A 16,762-nucleotide genomic window follows, 5' to 3' on the forward strand; every position below is an offset into this window, starting at 1 on the left:
GCCCAGGGAGAGGCCCACAGTGGAGGATCTGAGGCCTCCAGTCATCAGCCAGTGAGAACCCGAGACCTGTCAGCAACTGAGTGAAGAGATGACGGCTGACACTTTGACCCTCCCGAATTCCTGATCCTCAGGGGCTGCGGGATCACGGGGGTGAGTCAGGTGCAGGCCAAGAGCCTAAAGTGCGGGGGTGGGGACACCCTGGGGAAAGCCAAGTCATCGTGGGAGGGAGCGGTTTCCCTGGGCTGTGGACTCCCGTGGTCTATCACCACACCCAGAACTCGCATGGTGGCTGTGCTTGCTTCTGCCAAGCGCTGTGCGGAATGTGTGTCACTGCCATCTTACACACGGTGCGCTGGACACGGAGACACAATAAGCTACCCAGAGGGAGCAAGGACAGCGAAGGTCACCTGGAGGGGGAACTGCCCTTTGTCCCACAGCTTCAGAGGCTCCGCTCTGAACAAACAGCTGCAGGAGCTGACTTAAGGTTAAGTGATTCTTTATCTCATGAGGCCATGACCTCTGTAATTGTAAGCAATGGGGCAGAGGGTCCCTATACCTCTATGATCCTCAAAGCAAACTGGGGACTGGCATCAGGTGAGCACTCAATGGCTGCACAACTGCAGGAAAGAGCGAAGACAGGGAGCACTGCCACCCTCGGCCTCCACTCGGGGAGCACCTGGCTCACAGCTGCCACCGCTGCCTTCACATCAAGGTGACAGCCAAAAGGCTGCATGGGACTGTGACCGGGCAGCCAGATGAACCAGAAGGAGCAAAGAGCCAGTGCAGGGCCTCAGTATGGGCATAGGCTGGTCCCAGAAGCAGGGCAGGGAGGGCAGGGGAGACTTGGCATCAGGGTCAGTGTCCCCTCCCAGGAAAGCTGCAGGCCTGTCTGCCCTCTGGTCTGCAGGCTGTCCCTGCCTGTGGGCTGCTGTTCCCAAGGGTATCTTGGGTTTTAGAAGAAACCTTTAGAAGGCCTCTGCCAGAGCCCAGGACCCTGTTGCTTGTCCCTCACAAGCCCACCAACCAACCTTGCTCTGCTCTATGCTGGCTGGCTTCCGTATGCCTTGCCCATGGGGGCCTGGGTAGGAATGCCCCCAACCACAGCAGGTACCCAGGGATGGCTCACAGCCCTGTAAGGTCTCTGGGAAGCCGAAGTCAGGATGCCCTCTCCTCTCCAGAATTCCTATTTATCTACTCATCACAAGGTTTTGTGGTGAGAGAAAGCAACAGATAAACACCTGATGTCAATGCTGGCTCCTCCCCACCTCCTTGCCACACCCACTGTGAAGGGGCTGCTGTCCCCACTTCCATTTTGGGATGGGAGGAAGGTTGAGAGAGTGGTGGGCATGCCAGCAGGTTGTGCCCCCAGCCCTCCAGGGCTCCCATGATATGCTTCTCAAGGATCACCCGGCTGGAGGTCGCCCTGGCCTCACCCTGCCCTGCCCCCACTCCCCGTGCAAGGATCAGGACTTGCTGCCACTGGTGGCAGAGGCCAGGGCCCAGCTCTAGCCTCACTGCCTAGTGGATGGGATGGGACCTACCTGGGCCCAGAGAGACCATGCTGGGGGTGGCTTCAGGCCTATGCGGCCGGGGAGGCCCTGAGTCCTTGGATGGGTCTGGTGTGGAGGCCGACGCTGAGGGAGGGCCGGGGATGAGCGCCGTGGAGGTGGCCGGTGCAGGGCGAGGTTTGGTGTGAGCGTCACTGGGCCGCTGGAGAGCATCAGCTGGCACAGGGTCAGGAGCCGTGGGAGCCACAGCCCCAGGGAAAAAGTTCTCTCGGCTATCCTTGGGGTGCTTTGGGGTGGTAGGTGTATCCCCTGCAGCCTGTAAGAACAAAGGGAGGTGAGGAAGGCTGGCTGGGCAGCCCAGAGCCCTCGCCATCCCACAGGACACCTGTCTGGGTCTGGGACTGCCAACCTGCTCTCGTGTCACCAGACCCTGAGCCCCCCATGCTCCCAGCGAGGCCCCCAGGCAGCCCTTCAGGACTCTGCAATGCTAGGAAACTACTGGGGACCCGTAACCCCTCCCTGGGAGGATGTCCAGGCCCTCCTGATAGAGACTCTGTGGAGGGCCTGCAGCTGGCCAACCTCATGCTCCCATTCCCAGGAGCCTCCTGGAGAGAAGCACGACTCCAGGCAGGGGGTCACTGCGACCAATTTGGGGACTACAGCAAAATGGACCCTCTCTGAGAGGCAGGGGAAACAGATTCAGGGCCATAACCTCTCCCCCAACCACAGCCCCGCAACCTGCATGGCCAGAGGCGGGCCCAGGCCCCAGCTGCCTGCTGATCCTCTTTGGGCCATGATCTAATCTAAGAAATGTGACCCTTCCCTGCCCTTGGCTCCTGCCAGCTCAGTATCTCCTTTTGCCACAAGACAGGGAAGGTAGGTGTTTGGGGATTTCCTATGTGGTCCTATCACTGGGAGCACCCTTTCAAAGCCTGCATCAGAAACAGCCATCCTCTGTCTGGAGTGCTCATTGCCAACCTGCCTCTACCTGGGTTGGCAGAGGAGGCAGGAGGGTACCCCTGGGGCCAAGCCCCACACTGTGGCCTCGGGCAGTTACTCCTGCTCCATGTAGCAGAGGCTGTGGTGAGGGCCGAGCAGGTCACAGGAACTGCAGGTCTCTTCTGGGCTTCTGGTCCTCAGCTGGGGGATCAGCCTGCTTGGTCAAGATCCAACTGGACTTCCTCAGACCTAGAGCCCTGGGCAGGGATGGCGGCCTGCTGCCCCATTTCACTGAGAGGAAGCCTGTCTGGACACTAATAGCATCCAGCAGCCTGCTGCTGGGGAACATGGGACTTGAGTCCCTGGGCTGTAGGTGGATGCCCATTGTCCTGAGTTCCTGCCTCTGGACTCCCTGTGGGGTACCTCCCTAGGGGGAAATGCCATGAAAGGGCCATGTGTGGGCAACGATGGGAGGGCAAGACATGCTCTCTTGTGCTGCTGGGGAAGGGGCAGTTGGGCCACCCTTTTAAGGACAAGAAGCCACACCTATTCAAATGGCAAGTATTTGCCCTCTGACCCAACGACCCAGGCCTGGGGTCACTCTTGAAGAAATGCCCATATGTGGTACAGGAAGATGCCCCATTGGCACTACTGAACAGAACTGCAACGGCCCCCTAGCTTTAGAGGGTGCCTCCTTTCTCTGCTGGCCAAACCCTGCCTATGGGCCTTTTCTTGAGCTGGGCCTCTCCCCCAGGAAACCCCTATCCTTCAGCCCTGGCCCCTCACCCTCTCCTCAGTTCCACCACTTCTCAAAAGCTGTGGCTTCTGAGTCCCAAAGTGATGGCTTCAGGGGCACCTACACCCAGGGTTCTGGCCTAGACCTCTCTCCTAGAGGAAAAGCCACCGGCCAGAGCCCAGGAGGGCCTCACCCCTCCTCCCTGCCACCAAGTCACGCTGGCCCATCTTCTGACATCTCAAGCCCACCTGTAGCTCACTGGGCCCCTGCACCAGCCCATCCTCTCCACTCAGGAGTGGGGAGTCTTTCACAAACCCGGCAGCACTCTTCTCCCTCCCTTGCTGAATAAACCTCAGGACACTCATCCATTCTGCTCCTATCCAATTCATATCCCAGCCCCGCATCCCTTCCTCTACCTTTGTCCCAAATGGAGTGACATTTCCAGGTGAGCTCAGCTGGGTAAGGACCATCTTTCCCATTTACAGAAAAGGCAGCTGAGGTGAGGGGACCCCTCAGGTCACACACTCGGAGCTGGGGTCTGGGTCTGCCAAGGCCCCACCCACCATACAATGCTCCCTATGGGCTGCCTCCTCCATCTCTCCTTGGCCCAGGCTGACGCCACAAACGGTCCCTCCTGAGGTATGCCCACTTCGCAGCCTGCAGCCTAGGGTCCTGGCATGGGGCTGGCCCCATATGAGGAGGTTGGCACAGGCTGGGTCCAGCTTACCTGTCTCTGGGCAGCGGCCCCGAGGTGGACCTGACAGAACTTCACAGCCTGCTCCAGCGCAGCCTCCTCGTCCACCTGAGCAAGGAAACACTCAAAGTCAAAGGAGCCAGGCCAGGTGGCTGGCCTCCTCCCGGCCCCCCGGAGTGTGAGGACCAGCTGCTATCCCCTGACACTCCTGTCTTGCTTGGGGAGCATGGGCAGAAGCACACAGCCATCTCCCAGGTCCATCCTGCAGGGCCACTGCTCTGGGCCAGGCCGGTCCTATTGAGATCATGTCCAGGACCATGTTATCATGTCCTCAGGGGCTGAGCCTGGCAGAAGGGGAGCCAGATCCTGCTCCTCAAGTGAGCAGGATGAGTCTAAGGTCTGGGTGGTGGTGGGGGAGGGAAGGTCTGACTCACCCAGAGCCCAAGAGCCCAGGGTGCCGGGGGGATGGCAACCAGGCTGGGGAGGCCTGGGGGCCGCCCTGGTGGAGCAGTGGGCAGGGTGTGAAGGAGACAGGCCGGGGTGGCAGCCAGGTGGGGACAGGCAGGGTAGGGAAGGGCCCACCCTCACCAGCAGGGAATGCAGGGTGTGGTTCTTATTCACCCAGGATAGAAAGAAAGCAAGCCTGATCCCAGATGCTGCAGGAGTGAGAAAACAACAGGGACTCTCCACAGGTGTACCATAAACAGACATGGTTTGGGAGGAAACCACTTAGAAGGACGGACACCCAGTCTGAGCCAGTCGCAGCAGCTCTGGGGGCTCTTGATGTGGAAATCTTAAACAGAGAAAGAGCTGAATGTCTAACATAGTGGAAAAAAAAAAGGGAAAACACACTAAGGAGGGTGGTGGAGGCTCCTCACACGCTTGGGGCACTGACCCTGCTTTGGATGCCAGCCACAAAGGTCTCTGAGGCAGTGCCCTAGAGCCCGGCACCGAGTGGGGTCAGGGGTCCTGTCCCCCCATGCTGGATGTCATGAGATTTCTGCAAATGGTTTCATTTCCTTTAAAGCTGAGAATAAAGTTTTCCAAGCACTTTGTTTCTTGTCTTTTTCATGTATTTTTTTCCCCAGCTCTCCTGAGATATAGTTGACAAAATCGCCCCATACTTAAAACGTACAACTCGATGACTAGACATGACCCTTGGTTTTCTGACTCTATGCCCTGCTTAAGGCAGAAAACCTCAAACGGAGGGAAGCAAATAGCAGGGCCGGGTGGGAATGACACCTAACAAGCACGCCCCATGGCCCTAGCACCCCTGGACAGACTGGGAAGGACCTTCTGTGAGAACAGAATTGTAGGCCACCCACCTGCTTGATGAGCATGTAGGTCTCAGACATGATCCTTTCAATGCGGCCCAGGTCATAGGCCACACCCTTCTGGCCCTGCTGCCACACACGGTAGGCATCCAGCAGCAGAGTCTTGCCTGACTCCGTGTCCTCCAGGAGCTTCCTCTTTCGGCTGGGCCGTGTGGGTGGCTCCTCGGGGTGGCTGCTCGCTCTGGCCCCAGTGGTGGTGGTAGGGGTGGCGGATGGGACTGGCTGGGCAGGTGTGAGTGGGCTGGGTTGTTGCCGGGCACTGATGCTCAACTCCTCCAGAGACAGCTCAGTAGGACGGCTCTCAGGGCCACGGTCCCTTGGAGGGCGGCCTGGCTGTGGGGGTGGCGCCCGTTCGGAGTCTGAGCAGCGAGCGGTGGCCTCACCCGTGTCCATAGGCTCGGTAGGCCCTGCCCGGGGACTCTCCTTGTCCTTCTGCTCGCCAGCCTGGTCTGTGCTGTCTCCTGCCTCCATGGCTACAGGCCGGTGGTTGAGAGGACCTACCTTGCCCCCTGGCTCGGCTCCTGGCCCTGGGCCATCCGCCAGAGGTGGCTTCTTGGAGTGGGGAAGGCCCTCTTGACTATCCTCGGGACTGGCCTTATGGGGGACGTCGGTGGTCATCCTGCCTCCAGGGAGGCCACAGGCCTTGGGCCCCGGGCGTTCTGACCCCTACGAGAAAATCAAAGGTAAAAGACTGTGTCTTTTTTGTATTTCTACCACACGGGTGACCAGCCCAGGCCACTCTGGGTCTGCCTGTCTGCTAGTTGGCCCAGGCTGGCCCTGGAGACTTGCCCGAGGAAGTCCCTCCCTGTTCTGCTCCTCCAGCTTTGAGAGGGGCTGACAGGAGGCGGGAGGTGGCGGGAAGTGCCTCCACTCTGGAAGAATGGCCTGTGTGGGGACGGCCCTCCTCTAAATGCGAGGCTGAGGGCAGTCCTGGGTGTCTAAAGGGGAGGTGACCCACCAGGGGCCACAGAGCTGAATTCTCCCGTTTTGGGCTCTCATGTGTCTCTAATGCACAGCAGCCGAGGTGGAGTCTCAGGGGGCATGACCCTGAGCCCCCACACCATGGCCCAGCTAGTCCTACTGGGCAGGGGGCACTGCAGCAGCACTGCCTTGCCTCAGCCCCCTCCCGCTAGGTTGGCTGGTCAGGGTGCTCAGCTCTGAGAGGGGGCAAGGGCTGTGCCTGCCTTGAGGTGCAGGTTGGGGGGTGAAAAGAGGGCAGGTGTACCCGGAGCAACCTAAGGCCTCACTCAGCCCATTGGGAGCCCACCGTTGCTTCAATATCAGCGCTGCTGTGACCCTGAGGTTGACCTGCCAGGTCGGGGTACACTGCTCAGCTAGCAGCCTCAGAGAGTGTTGCTACCGTCCTCCCCGCCCACAAGTCCACATCTGCCATGTGGGTGAGTACCTTACTAAGTGTCTGCCACTTCCTCTTTGTGCTGCCTTCCCCACCCAGGGGAGCAGGGGTGTACTACTTCATAGGTAGGGACACTGGGACATGCCTCATGGCAGCTGAGCGAAGGGCCGGGGCCACCTCCTGGGAGAGGACAGGGGCCATGGGTGTACCTCTGCAAGCTCGCTCAGGGTGTCCTCCAGCACCTTCACAGTGAGGATGAAGGCCCGCTGTGCCAGGACCTGGCGGTCAGCATCTCGCAGATACTTCCTGCAGGCACACGGGGGTGGCCGGAGAAGAGAGCAGAGCCTCAGAGCCACATGGCCTGGGATGGTGGCCCACACCTCTCCTTGCCCGGAGAACATCTGCGGGTCCCTCAGCATCCCTCCTGCCTGGGGCACTCCCCAGAAGCCTTCCCTGAGCCTCTTGCCATAGCACCTGGCATGGACTGCCCTGGGCCCTCTGGGCCGAGTGAGAGCTGGGGGCCTCTGGCTTTTCTCTGTAAAGCTTGTCTCCAGGGTGCCCCAGACCCCAGCTGAAGCCCCCCGGCCCCCACCCCCCACCCCAGCCCCTACAGGTGAATGAGACAAGAGAAGGTAAAGTGGTGCAGGAATAGAGAATAGCTGTTGGTCCAGCTGGGCCAGACCATAACTCCCAGGATCCCCGACAACCACCGCAGGTGGCAGCTGCAGCAGATGTCCCTCCGGCCTATCTGTCCCACCCTATCTGGCAAAGGGATCCCTGGTTACCTCTACGACTGTGGTCCCCCTGTTGCCTGGCCAATTATTACTCGCCTTCCCCTGAGGGACCCTGGCTATCATCTGGACCCCTGTCTTCCCCGCGACCTGACAGCACCCTGAAAGCTCCAAGCTAAAGGAAAGCAGGAGGTAAGGAAGGGGTAACTTGTGTTTGCCCTGAGGGCACAGGGCAGGATGCTATCTGATACCAGAGAGGCCCCTGAAGAGAAAGGCTGGTGTGGGCTCCCCAGCCGGTAGAGAGATGCCCCGGGTGGGTGAGGGGCTCTGGCCCACGGCAGTGCCAGCTGCCCTCATGGGGCTGAGTGTGCATGCGGCCAGGCGGCTGTACTCACTTGCCCTGGTCTGGGGTCCGCTGCAGCATGGAGGACACCTTCAGTAGGGTGCTGTGGTCCCGGAGCTGGGCCAGCACCTTGAGCAGCAGCACAATGGAGCGGTTCATGTGCCAGGCAAAGCTGCCTGGCCGGTCGATCTCGTCCACGGGGATCCGCCAGATGCCCTGTGACAGGGACAGAGGTGGGCGTGTGAGGGCGGCTGCTGTGGCTGGAGCCTGCTGCAGTGCCAGAAGGCGCTCTGCCCGGGCCAGGACACCTTGGAACCCTCCTGCCGTCCCAGGGGAATGGAGAGTTTCCCCCTATGGATGGTGGCAAAGGAGATACATGCTGTTCCGCCCTGTCCTCTTTTGAATGGCTGCGTGGCACGTATGTACTTGTTCTGTCCCCTGCTCGAAACATGCAGGTTGTGCCTAGTCAAACGCAACCAGTTGGAAAAGCCCGGGGCCTCTGTGCCTTCACACAGGTGCTGACTCAGCCACGTGACCAATCCTAGGGCCAAACTGATGGGTCAAAAGGTGGCCACTGTGAACTTCTGGCAGCTGCTGCTGGCCAGATAGGCTCAAGCCTGGCCTCCACCCATGTGCATTCCCTCCAGTGATGCCCAGTGACTAGAGGGCTAGGCTGAGAATGACCTGCAGCTTACAGAATGCCCAGCTTGCCTCCAACCTGCCTTTGTCCGGGGTACACTTCACCTGAGACCTCCCCCCTTCTCTGCCATTCAACCTCACTGTCTGAAGGCTGAGCTAGAGCAGGGCTGGCTCTGGGGAGCCCTGCCACCATCTCCCTCAGTCTGGTGTCAGACACCGGGCACCCTGCCCATCGGCAGCTGGGGCATCTCCATACCCAGCACTGTGTCTGAGACCTACTGGTCCAGCTGAGGCATGGTGAAGGAAAAGATACCCAAGGGAGTGAACTGTAAGTGAACAGAAGCAGGCCTGAGGCTGCAGGACCTAGACATTAGAATTTACGTCTCTGGGACAGGACTTTGGGGGCCTGGAAGGAGCAGGTGGGCACACAGCTGGCTCCCTGCAGCCAACACCCTAGAGAAAGTCCTGCCCAGAATGGACTGGGCCAGGGAGCAAAGCTGTCTCCTCCACCTGGGGGTCCCAGCAGGGTACCCAGGGGGTGTCATTCCCAGACCCTATTCCTGTGGGTGCTCAGTGACTAAGTCCATGTTCTAGCAGTCCTGGGACAGGAGGCAGAGTACCTCCAGCCTTGAGCCACTCAAGCAAGAGAGAAGCCTAAAACCTGCAGCTCCAAGCCCCCACAGCCTCCACACTTGATCCCGGGGGCTCACACTGCACACACTGGTGCCACCCTCCTCCCTCCAAGCTGTGTGAAGGCTGGCAACCATCCTTCATCCCACGCAGTGCCAAACAAGGCACTAGCTGCTTCCCGGCCTGGACAAAACTAGGAGGCTGAGGCCACCCTCGCCCACAGCTCTGACACCAATGCTGTAACTTCCAATGGGGCTCAGGTGGCTTCTACAGCAGCGCAAGAAAAGCTGCCGCTTGACAGGACAAGGGACAACTTTGAGCAGTTGTCTGGCCAGTGTGCCCTGACACCCTGCCCCCAGATGTGTAGCAATGGCTGAGAAGGTGCCATCTCTGTTGCCTGCAGGCCTCGCAGAGTAAGACTGAAGAGCCTGGCTCTTCCACGGCACTGCAGACATCACCCTGTTCCTCACCATGGCAGGAAGGGCAGAGCTCAGAGAGGAGTGACTCCCTCAGGGTCACACAGCATGGGGGTAGCCTGAGAGTTGGCCCCTCACCACGCCCACAGCCCTGAGGACAGGGAGGACAAGCCCAAGCAGCCCAGAGGGAAGCCTCCACCACCTGCTCGAGCCCTACACTGCTGGCCTTGGGCTCCTTCCCACACCTCACAGGAGAGGGGGTAAGCCAGAAACACAGCCTGACCATGTGCTGATACACTGTAGGCGTGTGCCAGGGCTGGCCCAGCGCCACAGGCCAAGTCCGGGAGCTGGGTGTGACCCTACTGCTCCAGGATCTCTCTCTTCCTTAGGGCATAGAGGGGCATGCCCTGCTCTGCACTGTCAACCATAAGGGCCCAGAATGACCCTGGATTTCACTGAGGGCCTCCCTCTTCCCTGGCTAAACCTCTGAAGACTCGGGGACAGGGGGAGGTCACTCTTCCCAGTGCACCTTGATCTGGGGTCAGAAAGTCTCTTTCAGCTGCCTTGTGAGCACCCCCACCTGGGGGTGGAGGACCCTGATGTCCCCTGGGAGGCAATCAGGGAGGATGGATGGAAGACACACATTTGTTTCTCAAATCGCGTTTGGGGGTGGCTATGTAAGAAGAAGGGCCCTGGTAAGTGGCCCTGTTCATCCCATGTCACCCCTGTCCTCCATGCTAGCTGAGTCAGGGCACAGGCTGCAGGAGGGGAAGAGGTCTGAAGACAGGCCCGCCAGGGACTTGGGGTGAGTCCGGCTAAGGGCACAGATAAGGGTCACGGGGCCTCAGATATGGTGCTAGTACCTCAAGAGGCTTCAGGTACTTGGGGTACATAGGCCCCAATGCCTGGCTCCCACAACTTGCCTGGTGGGCACCAGCCCCATCCTGCACCAGCCCCAGCCTGCTCACCACCTCTGGAAGGGGCCCATTTCATCCTTGGTAAATTATCAGAAAAGGTTTCTTCCACAGTGCTAGAACCACAGGGTAGCTCCCACACCCCCGCCCCTCCCTGGCATTCAAGCCTGCCCTTTGTGCCCCTAACATTCCTGCCCCAGCTTGGGCCTCATCCTGCCTCTTGCTTCTGCTCTTGCCCCCAGTCCATCCACCCAGCCTGGGCCAGGACAAGTTAGGAAAAAGATAATGTCAGTGCATCCCTCCCGCTTATATCCTTGACAGCCAGCTTCCTTACCTACCTCAGCTGAAGCCTGAGCCTCACTGGCCTTTGTACTCCTCCCTTGACTCCAGACACTCACCACATCCTCCCTCTTATAGAACTGTTAATTTTATGCTTCTCACTTTTTGGGGTGCCCTCTCACCTCCTCTGCCCAGCCAGTCTTTTGTGCCCTCTCAAGCCCGGCTATGATGTCACCTCCTCTCTAAAGCCCTCCTGGCTTGCTGCCCTCCTAAGTCTCTGCCAGGACCACTCAGGGTCAGCTCCTTAGATGGTCAGGGGTGGGCCTGTGGCTGGGAATGCATCCTCAGTGGGGGCAGGTCTGCTTCAGCTCCAAGTCCCCAGGGACCCGACACAACCCCAGTAGAGCAGGCAAGGTGCCCAGCTTGAGAAGGGCTTCCTGCTTGCGGAAGCTTAGCTCCTCCATCTCCCTGCCAGTCCCTCACCCTGGAGGTTTCCAGGGTAGGCGGGAAACAATTCTGCTCACAGGGAAATGAATGCTCTTTGGAGCTCTGGGTGTGCACATGAGCCCTGCACCAGAGGGGGGTGGATGGTGGATGCCAGCAGCATGCCTCCTTGCTCATGGCAGGTGAGCAACACACTCGCTGAGGGCTGCCAGGACCTGGGGTTGCTTGAAGGTGTACCCCGCCAGGCTCCTGGTCAGGCGGGAGCCAGCTCTCCCCTCTCCCCTGAAACACAGGAGGGCCTGAAAAGGTGATGCCAGAAGGAAAACACATGGGGCCCTCTGCAGAAGGAAAACACATGGGGCCAGGTGACCATAGCAGACTTTGCAGATGGTGGGGGACATGGGTAGGGTCCCTGCAGAGAGGGGATCCCAAACTCCTGCTCTTGCCCCCAAGTTCTAGAATCAAAGATGCAAGGCATTTACCTGTTTGGTTTTTTTCTCAGAAGAGGGATGGGATGTGCCAAAATGAGCCAGTAAGCATGCTAAAAACAACAACAACAACAACAAACATACCTTCTCTGGAGGACTTAGCATGTCACCTCCCGAAGTGGGCCAACCTGGGACTGTGAGGGGTGACCAGGCACCGCTAGACCCACTGGCAATCACATGCAGGCAGGGGCTGTTGTCTGCTCATTGAAGCAAGGAAGTACCTTCAATAAGACACTTTCTGTCTGCCTGCCACCTGTTCACTGTCATGCCATGGCACCACGGGCCTGCCCACCTCACCTTTGGGGACTGCCCTTCCCACCACTACCCTTCCTCCTGTGCCCCGTTCCTGATTTCCAGAAAGCTGCTCCCAGACAGGCAAATCTGGTGGCATCAGAGTTTCATGGTCATGGACGTTTTCAAGCATACTCAGCTGGCTCAAACTGCTCACTGTGCAGATGGGAACCCGAGGCCCACTGAGGGGCAGCGAGCCCCCAGCCACCTTGCTGGATGGCAGCCAAACCCAGAATGCACAGCTGGCGCCCTGGGCTACCTTCCACCACAGCCACTGACAGACGGAGAGTCTGTCCGAGTGGCATCTGCCCCGCAGGCCCGTCTGTGATCCCTCTGTGGGCAGAACAGCGACCCTGTGCCCGGGGAACCAGACTCCTGAAGGGCTTTTGGTCAACCCCTGGGGCCACAGGGGCCAGAGTGCACCCTGTGAAGACAGGAGTACATGTGTTTCAGGCCATGGTTTGGATCCTTTCACACAAGAGTGGCCTATTTGTCCATTTCCTTTCCAGATATGTGCATGCAGCCATAACATAACTGCGTATTTCAGAAAGGATGGAAGACCACACATGTCAGGGCAGAGAATCCACGGAGATTCAGAAGGGAACCACAGACACCAGAAGCCCTGGGGAGGTTCCTGCAGACATGCAGCTAGCCTCCAGCGACAGCTGGCCTGAGGGCGGGGAGCCACCAGGCAGAGTCATCAGCTGGCAGGGTGGCAAGTAAGCCAACAACTCAGCCTTCTGCCTGAGCAGTGCCAGGCTTCTGTGTCTACAGTCAGAGCCCCCACGGTACCCGCAGCCCCAAGACAACTGGGACACTTCCCGCCCCCTACAGAGGGGAAAAAGCTGAAGCATCCTCCCCCTACCGCCCCTCGGAGAAGCAGGGAGGGCCCAGGGCAGGGACAGGCAGCTGGTGAGGGACGTCTGCACATGGAAGGAAGGGGTGCCAGCCAGAGTCTCACCTGCAGCAGCCAAGGCCACGTGCGCGGGCCTCAGGGAGGCTGCGGGGGATGTGCCAGGAGGCATCTGAGGCAGGATGAAGAAGGGGCCTAAAGAGAGGGCAGTAGGCTACAGTGCCTGAGAGGGGGAGCAGTTGGGAAACGCCGGAGGGAGGCCTGCACTTGGGTGCTGAAGGGCAGGCCAAAGCAGGATCACAGAGAGGTGAGGGCAGGAGTGGGAGCCAGTGGCAGCAGGGAGCCCACAAAGAGGGTCTGGGATGGGGCTCCCCTCGAGTGGCCCACAAAGAGGGTCTGGGATGGGGCTCCCCACTGGTGCTGGGCGGGGCCTAGGAGGTATGACTCAGGGTCCCTCTGACTTCTCCCCTGTGCCTCATCCACTGGCCCCCTGTCCTGTAGCTCTGGCTGCCCCCCAAGACTCCCCTCTGCCAAAGTGCAGGCACACACGCAATCCTGGCTGGGACGGTGCCTGCTTGGAGAGCTCTGAGGAGCTGGGGGCACCCAGCAGCAGCCTCGGAGCACTTAGGAACATGGGACCATGCTTGAAGCTCCACCCACGTGCAGCTCCTCAGGAGCAGCTCAGCCGACCTCAGTGCGTCCAAGTGGTTCTAGGCTCCTGGCTAGCAGATGAGATCATGGAGACAGACTATAACCACCTGAATAATTCATGGAGCCCCAGACTCTGAAGTTACCAAACCCTCCCTGTAGCCTCAAGACTCTGGCATCCTCCTGCTGCTCTTAAGAAAACAGAGCTTCACAAGGGGAGCCCCACACTGGGGCAAGCCTGGGGGGTCATGGAGGCTGGACAGCATGGTTGGGGGCCCCTGGAGACACCCCCAGGGGAGCTGAGAGCTGGGTTGGTGGAAGGGGTGGGGTGCTGCTAGGCCACCCTATACTCTCGCCCGTGAACACACTGGCCACTCCCAAAGGGGGCTGGAAAGCAGAGTGAGGCTGGTGCCTGGGCAGGAAGGCCACGAGGCCTTGGCCTCTGGTCACCAAACCCTTGGCAGGTAGCCCCTCAGGGATGGACAGCAGATGCCTCCGCTGGCATGGAGTACTGCTCGTAGCTGCCAGGCTAAGGTCGTGCTCATTCCCAAGGCTCATGATGTCGCCAGCACATTGTAGTCTGGGGGCAGCTTCCTGGAGGGGCAGGGACTCCCCTCTCCCCAGATTCCTGATCAGCGGGCCAGTCCACACCTCCCTTCCTGCCTCAGTGTGGGCTGGCAGGCCTTGCCCATCCATACTGATGGACTCCTGGCTCCCTGCACACCAGTAGGGCTTGCCATGGCTTAGGAGGAACTCTAAGCTTGGCAGCCCGAAACCACAGGTCCAGATACAGTTCTGACTCCCAGTAGGTCCAAGTGCCCTGTGCAAGGCCACTGTTCAGGCCATCCTCAACAATACACCCCAAGGTCATTCTGAGGCTCCCAGATGTACCGGTCACCTACATGGATCCCATCTTTCAGTAACAGCTTCTCCGTGGCCCCGTCCCCTCCAAGGGCACAGGCAAAGGCCCCTTGGGGAAAAAAGGGGCCCAGAAATGCCAAAGCAGAGAAGGAGGCAGGTGGGAGGTGTGGCCTTGTCGGGGTCTTCCAACTAAGCCACACTCAGACCCAGGGCATGGGCTTTTCACTGAGTGGACAAGGCTTAAGCTGTGGGGACTGGGTGCAGACTCTGATTCCTCCCATGCCCATGCTGGCAGGGACTGTCCAAGTGTGTAATCAACCAACCCCTCATTTTCCAGAGGAGTAAGGTGAGCTCACACAACCTGCCCAAAGCTACCTGGTGACCTGGCATGGGACCAGACATAGGGACTACACTCCCCGACTTCAGGTCTCTCTCCCCGAGTTCTCTCTGAATGCTTACAGAGGTACAAAAGGTCAGCAGTGTGATCTGTGATTTACAGACTAGAAACAGAAACACAGAACCAAGCAGTGATACCAAATCACTTCAGTTTTGAGCCAGGGCCTTTGAAGACCTGAGGCGGCCTCCCTGGAAAGGGGAAGCTGGAACTGGACACCTGCTGGCAGAGCAATGAGGAGTGAGTGTCCTCCACCAGTACCTCTGAGCGCCTCAGAGACTTCATAATCTAGTCCCCTGAGCCCCTGCTTTGGGCATGGCCTCTAGGACTCAGGTGTCCCTTCCCCACTCTGCTACTACTGGGGTCATGACCAACTAGGACACCTGGCAAGGCTCAAGCCGGAGGACAGAAGAGAAAGTAACCAACCCTGGGAGCACCCAGAAAAGCCATTAAGGAGACAGGCTTCTGTGCCTTGGGGATAAACTACGCAGGGAAAGGCAGTGAGATGCCACGTGAGAGTACTATGGGAGACCCGGGGTGCTCAATCTGTTGAGGCAACAGGTGGGCAGCTGGCTGTCTGGATCCTCTCCAGTTCACCCCAGGCTGCTGCAGCCAGAGGGGCTTACGTCTGCCTGGGGCCTTCTTAGATCTCCCCTACTTGACTAGGGGCTTCTCACAGGATGCTTATAAAGGCTAGCTCTGGAGATTAGTAGCCAGTCCCAAGCACCCAAATCCTGGCCTGCCCATTCATGGCCTCCCGGACTCTGAGCTACCTAGCGCTGGGCAGGAACAGCTGTGTCTTTCTTACTCACCAGCTCCTCAGGCCCCTGGAACAGATCCTGGGGGGAACGGAAGGCCTCCCAAATGAGAGTCAAGCTAGGCAGACAGGGACATGGGGCCACTGGGCCTGCCCAAGCGGCCTCCAGGAAAGGAATGTTTCAGGGCAAAGCCACAAACCCTGGCCTCCAAGTCCCTCAACCTCGGTGCAGCTCTAAAGTGCCTCTGAGTGAGTCCCCAGCATGAACCAAGGCCTAGACAGGTTTTAGAGAGTTTATGCCCCAGGTGAATCCCCTTTGGGTGCTGGGGAGGCCCAACTCAAGGCTGCTCCAGAGCGGCCTTGGGTCTCCCAGGGTAGATCAGCCTGGGAACTGCACAGAAAGCCAAGTGCATCCCAGCAACCAGGAGTCTCATGGATGGGTCAGGCACACCCCCCAGAGGGAGTCCCTGCAACTAGGAAAGACAGACACACACATATCCAGGGTGAGGGGAGAGAAGGAATGGCTGGTATAAGGAGTAATGGGCTGGGAGAATAAGGAGGGAGGGAATAAGGGGAGGGGATGCTCAGGGAAAGCCAGAGAAAACCCAGGAAGGAGAACGGGCCTCTGTCAAGTGGGAGAAAATGGGCAATCCCCTAGAGCTGACCTTATCACCCAGAGTATCCTGAGCGGTAGAACAAAGTAATGTGGAATTTTTTTGTTTTGGAGCTTGCAATTTTTATCTTAAATTTTAACTCGGTAAACAGAGCACAGGTATTTTTTTTCTATCATCAAAACTCCTATCGTTTAAATGACCATAGCGCGTTACCCCACAGGTGTACCCAACCAGTCCCCTCCTGGTGGGTACCTGGGGCTGTCCTTAGAATTACTATGAACCATATTGGCTAAACAGCTTTCCCCATAGATCTTTTCTCCCTCTCCTTGGACTGGATCCCACAAAGGGGACAAAAGAGTGGGTATGCTGCAGCAGCAGGAGCAGGGCCTGGATGCTGACCTATGACAGGGGGTGCATGTTGGGGGGGTGCAGTCCATCATCCCAGGCCTTCCTGGTCCCCAGCTAGCTCCGTGTGCCACAGTACGACAGATGAACAGGTCTCCCAGGGCTGCTTAGCTCCAACATTCCTATTCACAGAAAACACAGTGCTGCGAGCACCCAAGGGAGAACCCGTTCCCCTGGCAGAGGGATTCCTACACCCCCCCCCCGCCGCCGCACCTGGCATGGGTGCAGTGGTGACTCAGAGCTCCAAATAGGCGAGGGCGGGCAGCCTGCTGGCATCCCATTCCCAGGAGCAGTGGGCATGAGGCCGTGGGAGCAGTCTGCTTCCATGCAGGTGACGAGCTGAAGGGAGCAAGGGAGCCCCTCAGGAGGGAGAGGTGCTGGGGTAGATTAGGGTCTCTCCCCTCAGAGAAGCATAAACACTTTCCACAGTCTAGCTGCAGTAAGGCAGCCTTACTGACCCCATGCTGAGCCAGGACAGAATCTGGACCCT

At 58.9% G+C, this 16,762-nt stretch overlaps 1 protein-coding gene across 7 annotated transcripts in view; it reads right to left on the reverse strand.

Moving 5' to 3' along the window:
- The window catches only part of CABIN1 (calcineurin binding protein 1), a 147,660-nt gene that overhangs the window by 5,389 nt on the left and 125,509 nt on the right, over positions 1–16,762 (reverse strand). For all 7 annotated transcript variants that reach the window (XM_013051282.2, XM_013051280.2, XM_045065244.1 and 4 more), the window contains 5 exons: positions 7,692–7,855; positions 6,775–6,871; positions 5,203–5,877; positions 3,911–3,985; positions 1,542–1,824 (listed from right to left, as the gene is read on the reverse strand). In XM_013051282.2, the coding sequence (XP_012906736.2) occupies positions 1,542–1,824; positions 3,911–3,985; positions 5,203–5,877; positions 6,775–6,871; positions 7,692–7,855 (1,294 nt within the window). The remainder of the gene's footprint in view (positions 1–1,541; positions 1,825–3,910; positions 3,986–5,202; positions 5,878–6,774; positions 6,872–7,691; positions 7,856–16,762) is intronic.

Source organism: Mustela putorius, unplaced genomic scaffold (assembly GCF_011764305.1).
Source record: "Mustela putorius furo isolate JIRA1106 unplaced genomic scaffold, ASM1176430v1.1 tig00003858_pilon_pilon_pilon, whole genome shotgun sequence".
NCBI lineage: Eukaryota > Metazoa > Chordata > Mammalia > Carnivora > Mustelidae > Mustela > Mustela putorius.